The sequence below is a fragment of the Moschus berezovskii genome, chromosome 20, assembly GCF_049115385.1.
Source record: "Moschus berezovskii isolate FMDL1 chromosome 20, NW_MosBer_1.0, whole genome shotgun sequence".
Classification (NCBI taxonomy): Eukaryota; Metazoa; Chordata; class Mammalia; order Artiodactyla; family Moschidae; genus Moschus; species Moschus berezovskii.
The window spans coordinates 53,031,495-53,042,698 of NC_142479.1; the positions used below are offsets into that span (position 1 = coordinate 53,031,495).

Consider the following 11,204-nt stretch of genomic DNA (forward strand, 5'->3'; position numbering starts at 1 on the left):
CTTTTAACCTAACCTAATCCAACCCTATACCATTGAACTTATGACTTCCATTACCATAATTGGAGCCCTTCATCAGAAGAAGACCGTGAGAAAGGTAACGTCCAGGTGTAGCTAAAGTTCAAGAAACTATGCCAGGGCAGAGGTCAACTACTTATGTGGGAGTAGGAAATATAGCAATCAAAGTGATCTTTGAGACCTGGAGATGCAACCTTAGTGTGTCTTAGCACCTAGATATGTTGCAGTTGAGTATGTGGGCCACTTTGAATTCCACATGGTATATATACCAGTTGGTTAAAACCCTTTAGTGAGAGACTTCCCTGGTGGTCCAGGAGCTAAGACTCTGAGCTCCCAGTGCATGGGGGCCTGGGTTTGATCCCTGATTGGGGAACTGGACTCCATATGCTGCGACTAACATGGTGCAGTCAAACAAACCAATCCTTACCCCCCCCCCCAAAACAACCCCAAAACAACCCTTTATTGATACTTCGTCATTCACATTGGAAATCTAGGTTATTGCAGAACTCTCTGCCTCATTGCTTCCCTGGTGGCTCAGAGGTTAAAGCGTCTGCCTGCAATGCAGGAGACCTGGGTTCGATCCCTGGGTTGGGAAGATCCCCTGAAGAAGGAAATGGCAACCCATCCCAGTATTCTTGCCCGGAGAATCCCATGGACGGAGGAACCTGGTGGGCTACAGTCCACGGGGTCGCGAAGAGTCAGACACGACTGAGTGACTTCACTTCACTGCCTCATCACCCATTTGAAATAAACTTTTATATCCCAGAACTTTGCTGCTGTCTAGACCCAGCTGCACTTTCTAAAATCACTTGGTTAGGATATTAGGCAGGATCTTGTGTTCAGGAGAATATGAGCAAGATTGAGAACCACCCCAGTCAATAAGTAACCAAGTGCAAAATGGAAAACAGCTATCCAGAGTAACGAACGAACGTTAGCTGATCACCCCTGCATTCTAAGGTTGACCCAATTATAAAGCTCGATCACTATCATTTTCTATTAGATCCATAGCAGCTCAAACTCAAAGAGAACCAGTCATTTACATAGTTAATCAGGGACAGATTTGGGACTAGAGGTTAGGACTGGCATTCTTTGCAATTCATCCTGTCATGAACTGGAGTAAATATGACTACAAGTGAAGCACTTAATTTTATTAGCACATCCTTAGTACTGTGACATTGAGATCAACTGTGGAAATTCAAAAGCACAGAATTTATCAAAAATAACTTGGGACAGAAAATTTTTAATGAAGAAGCAATAAAGATTCCACCAAATGCAAGCAAAACCAGGGACAGAGCAAGATTTTTTTCCTATTCCTGGGAAGGATGACATACAAAGAACCTGAGGAAGGGAAGAGAAGGAAAACATCTTCTAACCCTTTTATTTTGAAGAACAGAAATGAATGGTTTCCTTGGGTTTTTTTGGTCAATAGGATTTTACAAAAGCAGATTTTTTTTTTTGTTTGTTTTAAGTAGCGTTTCCCCTCATTGAGGGACTTTAGAAGGCAGTCGTTGCTCCATTGTAATGTTGCTTATTTTTGAGGATTTTTCTTCAACTGAGTGGACCCTTAGTGAGAGGACACTGCCAAGCTGATCAAGTTCCCCAACCACTGTTTTCACAACAGCTTCTTCTTTTGGGTCTAAAATAAAATAAATGCAAGCTTAGTACTCATTCTTAACAGGTGGAAAGGTATTTAGTCACAATGGGTATGCTCGTATAAAACAGTTTGCAGAACTTCCCTGGTGGTCAAATGGCTAAGACTGCTGCTCTCAATGCAAGGGGCCTGGATTTGATCCCTGGTCAGTGAGCTAGACCCCACATGCTGCAGTTAAGACATAGCACGGCCAAGTAAATAAATAAATAAAAATATTAAAAAACCCAGACAAACAGTGTTTGCGAGTTTGCTGAAAATTGAGAGATAATACTCAATATCTGTGCTTAGCAAGGCCTGAGACTATCTTTCTTATCTTTTAGAACAATAGGTGTTTGAAAGCATAAGTGAAACATGCATTAAGAAGTATCAGTCAGGTATAGGCCTGAAGCAAGTAACGTCTTCTTTTAAACACCAACTTGCCCTGTTTTTGTGGTTTAAAATAAAATTGCTTTTCTAGAAAAACATTGAAACTGGGAAAATAATAGGTTCGCGGAGAGTCGGACACGACTGAGCGACTGAACTGAACTGAACTGAACTGAAGTAAGAAAAATGTTGGGGGAATTGATTTCCCATTTCAGTAATTTCATAATTTGACCACATCTGTTCTACAGGAGCATGAAATATGAATGTTAAGAACTGATAACTTATCCCTTCATCCACTAGAACTAAACTTATATACAATTTTACTTAGTTTCCAAATAAATGACTTATTCCAAGTTTAAAAAAAAACCTCCTGTACCTTTGACTTGATTTTCAGAATTTTTGGGCCCACGCCCTTCTGATTTGTAATATGTGGACTTGCTTTTTCTGTGAAGAGAAAAGAAAATTACTGCAATTTTCTTTCATTAGGGAAGCTCATAAATAACTATGAATGGGGAATAAAAGTTTTGGAGTGCTAGTTTCAATTGAAGTTCTAATTTCAAATATGGCTTCAAGATCCCCTGGAGAAGGAAATGGCAACCCACTCCAGTATTCTTGCCTGGGAAATCCCATGGACAGAGGAGCCTGGCTGGCTATAGTCCATGGGGTCGCAGAGTCAGACACGACTTGGCGACTAAACAACAACACAATAGGGTGGTAACCAGTGAAGCCACAATGGAGTGTGTTATTATAAGAAATATACTTCAATGCTCAATCTCAGAAAGCAGTTTTCCTCCTAGATTGGAGTCCAGGAATTGCTCAATATTCCATATTTAAATGTTCTCAACATTAATAGGTATAGATACTTTACATACTAAGAGATTGGATTTTGCTGCCTGTTTTCATGTCATTTAGATGCAGTGACAAATTGCTAAGTGATGCAGGCAATTCTAGGATACAGTACTGGTTTACATGTACACCGAGAAAACCTAGTCGATGTGTGATTCATGTTTTTCATGGGTTGATATTTACCTTCCTTCCCCATCTATTAATTTGCAATACATTTCAATTTCTTTTTCTAAAAATATTTTGACATCGAGAAGCCTTTCGTGCTCAAGCTTCTGGCCTTCTGTTTCCATCCGAATCTGCTGGAGTTGGTCCTCCGTTGCTCCAATCTGCTCTTGGATTTGCTGGAGCTGATGGCAGTAATTGCTTTCAGTCTCAGCCAAGGAGCATTCGTAGGAATGTTTCTGAAAGAAGAACAAAGCATAGCTTGCACATGTAACAGATAAACCACATGTTCATGCTTTAACAACATTCTCAAGGTGGAAAGAAATATTTTGTACAAGGGCTAAATCTTTCCCCTTGAAAATCAACGTTAACCAAATTAAAAAAAATTTTTGCTCTCCATTGTAAACGCTTCTTGTTTTTCCTTCTTCAGGTTTTTGGATTGGTGAATCAGAAGTAATGTTTATAGACAAAATGCTGATATGTAATATGTCCTTGTCTATTTAATACATTTTTAGTGAAATATAATTAGTTATATATATTCAGATATATAATTAAATATATTGTTATATGTTTATATATATATGGGCTTCCCATATGGCTCAGTGATAAAGCATCCACCTGCCAATGCAGGAGATGCTGGTTTGATTCCTGGGTTGGGAAGATCCCTTGGAGAAGGAAATGGCAACCCACTCTAGTATCCTTGCCTGTAGAATTCCATGGACAGAGGAGTCTGGCAGGCTATAGTCCATGGGTTGAAAGAGTCAGACATGACTTAGCAACTAAACAACAACAACATATATATATATATATTTACTTAATACACACACACATCCAAGTCAAGGTGATGCCTACGAACCATGGCCATGAGGGACTGAAGTTCTATTTCCAAGGTTTGCAGGTTGCGTTTCAGTTCCATCAGCTCATTTCTGGCTGCTGTAGCAGCTCCCGCATCGTCAGAAATCTGCTGATGCAGCAATGTGCTCTGAAGCATAATTGTCAGATGGGTTAGTGACCTGCTTGGCGGTCTACTGAACAAACCCTTGGCCTGCGATTTGCTACATGTACCTTCTCGTTAAACCAGGCCTCAGCATCTTCGCGGTTCTGTTCTGCCAAGTCCTCGTACTCAGCCCTCATGTTGTTCAACAGAACAGTGAGGTCCACTCCTGGGGCTGCATTTATCTCCACATTCACGTTCCCCCCTGCTGCACCCTGCATGGCTTTCATTTCCTGGAAAAGCGATCTGTATTAATCATCAAGGTATACTTAAAGAAAATTATTGAAGTATAGTTGATTTTGGGCTTCCCTGGTGGCGCTAGTGGTAAAGAACCTGTCTGCCAGTGCAGGAGATATAAGAGACGTGGGTTCGATCCCTGGTACAGGAAGATCCCTGGAGAGGGAAATGGCAATCACCTCCAGTATTCTTGCCTGGAAAATTCCATGGACAGAAGAGCCTGGAGGGCTATAGTCCATGGGGTCGCAAAAAGTCAGGCACGACTGAGCTCACACACACACACACACACATGAGTTGATTTACAGTGTTTTGTTAATTTCTTCCATACAGCAAAGTTACTCAGTTATACATACATACCTACAGATTCTTTTTCATATTCTTTTCCATTATGGTTTATCACAAGGTATTTAATACAGTTCCCTGTGCTATACAGTAGGACTTTGCTGTTTATCTCTCCTGTATATAATAGTTTGCCTCTGCTAATCTCAAGCTCTCAGTCCATCCCTTCCTTCTCCCCCTTCCCTCCTGGCAATCACAAATCTGTTCAAGGTAGACTTTTGATTGAGATCCACAGTGGACTTGAGGAGGGGCATCGGATACCATAGGAAGCCAGGGTTCCTTACCTCCTGGTGATTTTTTTTGAGGTATGTCAGTTCCTCACTGAGTGCTTCATACTCTATCTCCAGGTCACTTGTACAAAGAGTCAGCTCATCCATAACTCTGTGAAGACCATTGATGTCCGCCTCAACACTCTGGTGCAGAGCAAGCTCATTTTCATACCTAGAAGGTTGTTAAAATGCTTGAGAACTATAATCGTAGGTAGGTGCAAAGCATGACTTTTCTAGATGTTTCATATACTGAAAGATACCGATGTTCAGTACATACCCCTGAAGCAGATGATGATAGCAAAATGATGAAACACTTTGGAACACCTATTGATTTATGAATATTATTTTGGAGTTGCTTCTTCAGAGTTGATTTTTGGCATCCCATGTGCTTAACAGAAGAAAATTACTCTTTAAAATTTATGTTAGCTTTACCCTAAATGTCCATCAGCAGAGAAATAGATAAAGAAGATGTGGTACATATATATGATGGAATATTATTCATCCATTAAAAAGAATGAAATAATGCCATTTGCAGCAACATGGATGGACCTAGAGATTATCATACTGAGTAAAGTAAGTCAGGCAGAGAAGGAGAAATATTGTATGCCATCCTTCATATGTGGAATCTAAAAAGGAATGTTACAAATGAACTTATTTACAAAACAGAAACAGATTCACCTACTTAGAGAACAAACTTATGGTTGTCAGGGGGGAATGATGGGAGGAAGGGATAGTTAGGGAGTTTGGGATCGACATATACATACCACTATATTTAAAATGGATAACCAATAAGAACCTACTGTATAGCACAGGGAACTCTGCTCAGTGTTATGTGGCAGCCTGCATGGGAAGTTTGAGGGAGAATGGATACATGCTGTCCACCTGAAACCATCACAGCATTGTTAACTGGTTATACTCCAATACAAAATAAAAAAGTTTTTAAAAAGTTAAAAAAATAAAATTTATGCTAGCTTTGTACCAGGGCACATTTAATCTCTTCAGGGATCTAGTCTGACTTTATGAAACCATGTTGGTTTTTAAAGCAAAAGTTATGTTCTCTACTCCAATGTAGTATTTTTACCTGTATTATAATTAATTACTTTATGTTTACCTACTTCAGCCTGAAGTCATCAGCGGTCAGTCTGGCATTTTCATTTTGTAGAACAATGCTGGCATTACAGGTAGTCACAGAAATAATCTAAATAGGGTAGATGGTGCAAAATGTTAGGTTCCAAAAGTCAAGGGAGATTCCAGATCTCATTGTGATTCTTATCTTCTTAATCCATAAAACATCTAGTTTAGTATCATTTTTTTCCCCTATTTTAAAGAAATCTGGATTTTCTGCAGAGTTTAAGAGCCAAATATAAACTTTTCCAATCACAGACAGTTTTATTACTCTTTATCAAAAAGTATGAGGTAATAAAAGATCAATGAAGCAATTCTATCTATTTGGAAACAATTTCTCTCTCATCAATTAATTCTGCAAATTCTTATTGCCAGGCAGTGAGCCAAGCACTGGGAATGTAGAATTAGCAAATTCATACAAATTTGCTAAGCATGTTTTCTATTACATCTTTTTTTTTTTAAGGTTATGCACACTCAAAGCCTGTAATAAAAGTATCCATCTTTCTTACCTGCCTTTTGAGATCTTCAGTGACTGAGAAATATTTACTATAGTCATGAGCAAGTTGCCGGCCAGAACCAGGCCCATACTTCTCATACCAGCCCTTGATTTTCTGCTCGAGGTCAGCATTGGCCTCCTCCAGAGTACACACGTGGTCCAGATAGGATGCCAGGCGGTCATTGAGGTTCTGCAGTGTCGCCTTTTCATTCCCAGGGAGGAGGCCATGCTCACTTTCAAGAAAACCAGTACAGACACCACTTCCCAACCCTCCACCACCATGAGAGAAACTTCCTCTAGAAGAAATGCTTCCAAGAGGGCCAGAGAAGCTGTTTCCTGCTCCCAACCCACCGCATATGTTTCCAGCCCTGAAGCCTGTCCTTCCACCAGTTAACCGACCAGTGCCAGCTTGAGAGCAGAGCCGCTTGGATCCATTAGAAAGTCGAAAAGACATGGCGGCAGCACCAAACGACCCTTTCTCAGAGAGGAGCAAAGTCAAAAGACACTGTCCATGGAAGTTAGCTCTGTTGGCCTTTTATAGGATTTAGGAGGTCATTTCAGCCTTAACTATGCCGATCTGTAATAAAATATTACTTGCATGCTAATTGTTGTTTTTCACAATTGGGTGATTTTTTAATAGTGTCCAGTCTGTAGGGATATCTTTGTATATGAAAAAGGTGCCAGATAGAATAATACCAAATCATAGTTTTAAAAGTCAATATTATATATGAGTCAATGTACATCTTGTTGACCTCTGGAATAGATTTTTGTTGTTTTTTTCCCTCCAATATAACAAAAGATTCATAATTCAAATGGACAATGTCTAACGCTTTTGTTCTGTAAATACTTATGAAGTACTTTTATTATTCATCTGTTATTGAATGTTTTCTTTCTTATTCAAATCAGGTGCTCTCAATATATAGTGATCCTTTGGTAGTGGGAGCTCTCTAATTGATTAAAAAAAAACAGAAATAAAAGTCCTGCAGAACTTTATCAATTTAACTAAAATTAGTGAGTATGTGGCATTGACAGAAAAACTACTTGTATCGAGATTTCTTGGAAATCTCTGTCCAGGAACAGAATGTCTATTCAAGTAACTTCTGAGCCTCCAAATTGCTCATTTTTCTAACTCAAAAATATTGTTTAATGTTTTATAATTTAAATGTATGTATTTAAGACATTATGAATTTTTTTGAGAAATGAGCCTCACGTTGGTGAAGAGGGAGTAAAATATATGAAAAAGAGGGGGATTTTCATCGCTATTTAGAAAACCAATAATCATGGTACTCTAGATAAAAGATTAGTTGTCATTGGAGCAGAGTCTTCCTCCTTCTGCCTTGATGCCCATGGGAAGTTATCCTGTCTGGTTGTGCTTCTTTTCCCTGTTGGGCAAATGAAAATAATGATGTTGAAAAGTCTCAAATGAATGTTGAGCAGTTCGAAAAACTAATGATTACAACACAGTTGGATGGGCACAAACATTTTGTAAGTGTTAATTATTTAAATTATTATAATAGAGTAGACATGTCAGACAGGGTCAGCTGTCCATCACTTAAAATGGTGCAAATTGATTGGTTAACTGATTATGTGTCCAAATAGTTTTGAAACAGTAGTTTTTCTGAGTAAGAGTTGTCAATGTTGTGGATAGTGAATACCTTTGAAAAACATCCAACATTTATTGTTTCTAAATGATAGTTGGTGTACCAGAATCCATAAAAATCGATATTTTTTGACCCAAAGTATTTAAAGATAATTAAGGTAAAACTAACTGAGACCGTTGGGACACATTTAGAACAATGTGATAAGAGATTCAGCTCATATTTAGAAACTTGGTACTGATTTTGTAGTGACCTGGTCAAAATTTCAGTCTTTTTGTCCATGTTTCCCATGAGTAATACAAGAAAAACAGAGTATGTTGTCAGTGTAATAGTTGATAAGTCTTGAGTTTCGTGGATAAGAGGTATTATGAGACTGCAAAGTGTTATTAACATAATCTGCTTATCTCTAGATCTTTTATAAATACTAATTAAGTGATAATCTTTTGTGTAATAAGGTAAGCATATATTATTAAAATCATTTTGAAGACAAGTTGACTGTGAAGCTAAGAGGCAACACAGATTATAAAGCATTTCTATATCAAAGCAGGACTGGAATGTATGATGCTAAACTCAGTGAAACATTGTTATCTATTTACTCATAAGGGCAAACCTCTTGAATTTTTTAATCATAGATTTTCTCCGAACTAACAATTACTACAAAAGTTTAGACATGCTTTAGTCCTTTCTAGAAGTGGGGGACAGAGTTAAATATTCTAGGCTAGTTCTATCTATATATTTCTCCCCTGACAGTGGTTATTTTATTAATGATAAGAAACGTGTATTCAGCTGCATATCATTATCATTTCTTGAGAATCTATTGGGTATTAGAACATTCATTATATAATATACATGGTGTAGGTAGAATCCAATGAACAGTATGAGATGGTTGGATAGCATCACTGATTCAATGGGCATGAACTTGGTCAAACTTCGGGAGAGAGTGAAGGATTGGCAGGCTCAGTGTGCTGCAGTCCATTGGGTCATGAAGAGTCGAACACGACTTAGAACTGAACAACAACAATGTAGGTACTCAAAAATAATTGAACACACAAACTTTAAGTTAGGCAGTTTTGATGTCAGCTTATTTCAGGATAAAGTTATTCCTTACATTATCTTATTCTAATGATTGGATGCTAATTTTTTCCCTGATAAATTTAGCATTTAATTTCAAATATGCTTTGGTATCTTTTGCTTTTGTTTAAAATTAACATTCTACATTTCTTCTAACCAATTCTTGAGCACAGATAAGGTTTGTTTTGTCCCCAGATTCTTAGTTTTTTTCTGAGAATCAGACTCTGGTGTGCTAATTCCTCTCACAAAATGGCTTCCCTGATTTGTTTGGGAAAGAGACTCTGATGACTGCTTAATCTCAGACTGATTGGAGTTAGGATGATTTAGTAGGTTTTTTTTTTATTTTTATTCCTTCCCTTGCTGGAAGGTGGAAGCCTGAAGTTCTCACTAGCATTGTGTTATGTTGTAATTAAGCAAACAGACTCTGAGCCAGACTGCCTGGATTAGCATTCCAGCAACTCCGGTTGTTAGCTGTGTGACCTTGGGCAACTTATCTAACCACTGCTTCAGTGTTCTTATCTGTAAAAAGAGGGTGTTAATAGAATCTACCTCATAGCGTTGTTGTGAGAATTAAATGATGCTTAGAACAGACTGTGGACTTCCCGGGTGGTGCCAGTGGTGAAAAACCCACATACCAATGCAGGAGACATAGGAGACTTGGGTTTGATCCCTGGGTTGGCACGATCTCCTGGAGAAGGGCACAGGAACCTACCCCAGTATTCTTGCCTGGAGAATCCCATGGACAGAGGAGCCTGGTGGGCTTTGGTCCATAGTGTCACAAAGAGTCAGACACGACTGAAGCGACTGAGCTTCATGCATGCGCAGAATAGACCCTAGCACACAGCAAGTGTTCATTATCATTATTTTGATTTTTTTCCCTGGAAGTTATGTTAAAAAGTCCTCAATATATGTTTGGTTTCATTGCCTGTTGCTCTTGGTATCAAATCTGAGAAACCATTGCTAAGACCAATGTCAAGAAGCTTTTCCTTATGTTTTCTTTGAAGAGATTTATAGTTTCAGGTCTTGATATTTAGGTCTTTAATCCGTGTTGAGTTGATTTTGTGAATAGTGTATAATCAGTTCAGTTCAGTCGCTCAGTCATGTCTGACTCTGCGACCCTATGGACTGCAACATGCCAGGCTTCCCTGTCCATCACCAACTCCCGGAGCTTGCTCAAACTCATGTCCATCGAGTTGGTGATGCCATCCTACCATCTCATCCTCTAAGAACAGTATGAAAAGCATATGATAGGGGTCCAATTTTATTCTTTTTATATGTGGATATTCAGTTTTTCCAATACCATTTGTTGAAAAAACTGTCCTTTCCTGATTGTGTATCCTTGGCTCCCTTGTCAAAAATCAGTTGACATGTGAGTTTAGTTCTGAGCTGTCTATTCTGTTTCAATGGTTTAAGTCTATCTTTCCCCCTTCCACCATACTGTTTTCCCCCACCCCCAATTGCAGTAAAATACACAAAGCACAAAATTACCACTTAACCATTTTATGTGTATAGTTCAGTGATATTAAATACATTCATTCACAATGCTTGCAACCAACATCCATCTCCAAAACTGTTTTCATATTATAAAACTGAAACTCATACCTATTAAACAATAACTCTCCATTCCCTCCTCTTCCCAGCACCTGGCAACCACATCCCCACTACCACTTGTTATTTTCTATTTTTTTTTGACAGCAGTCATTCACTTGTGTATGAGGCGGTATCTCCTTTCATTTTGATTTGCATTCCCTAGTGATTAGTAAAGTTGAGCCGCTTTTCACGTGTTTATTGGCTACTTATATATCTCCCCTAGTGTTTTAATTACAGTAACTTTGTAATATATTTTGAAATTAGGAAATGTGATGCCTTCCCCTTTGTTCTTTCCCAAAATTGCTTTGGTTATCAAGAGTCTTTTGTGTTTCTCTATGAATTTTAGGATATTTTTCTATTTCTGTAAAAAAATACAGTTGGGATTTTGATAGGGATTGTTTGAATTTGTAGAGTATGTTGGTAGTAGAAACATTTTAACAATGTTAAT

The 11,204-nt window shown here is 38.4% G+C and overlaps 1 protein-coding gene and 1 long non-coding RNA gene across 2 annotated transcripts in view; one reads left to right on the forward strand and one right to left on the reverse strand.

Annotated features, from left to right (window-relative positions):
• Positions 1-11,204, forward strand: part of LOC148774736 (uncharacterized) — an 89,835-nt gene that overhangs the window by 53,476 nt on the left and 25,155 nt on the right. The gene's annotated exons all lie outside the window — the stretch shown is intronic.
• Positions 1,339-7,017, reverse strand: KRT26 (keratin 26). The gene is made up of 8 exons (XM_055396950.2): positions 6,511-7,017; positions 5,992-6,074; positions 4,892-5,048; positions 4,103-4,264; positions 3,894-4,019; positions 3,059-3,276; positions 2,406-2,473; positions 1,339-1,651 (listed from the first exon to the last, which is right to left on the reverse strand). The coding sequence occupies exons 1-8, from the start codon at positions 6,949-6,951 to the stop codon at positions 1,497-1,499; spliced, it is 1,410 nt and encodes a 469-aa protein (XP_055252925.2). The 5' UTR covers positions 6,952-7,017; the 3' UTR covers positions 1,339-1,496.

Excerpts from the sequence above, each read along its gene's own strand:
- KRT26 (XM_055396950.2), bottom strand. The coding sequence starts at position 6,951 with ATGTCTTTTCGACTTTCTAATGGATCCAAGCGGCTCTGCTCTCAAGCT. Across the intron at positions 2,474-3,058 it reads TTAATAGATGGGGAAGGAAG|AAAAAGCAAGTCCACATATT; the intron begins GTAAATATCAAC and ends TTCTCTTCACAG. Across the intron at positions 1,652-2,405 it reads TTCTGAAAATCAAGTCAAAG|ACCCAAAAGAAGAAGCTGTT; the intron begins GTACAGGAGGTT and ends ATTTTATTTTAG.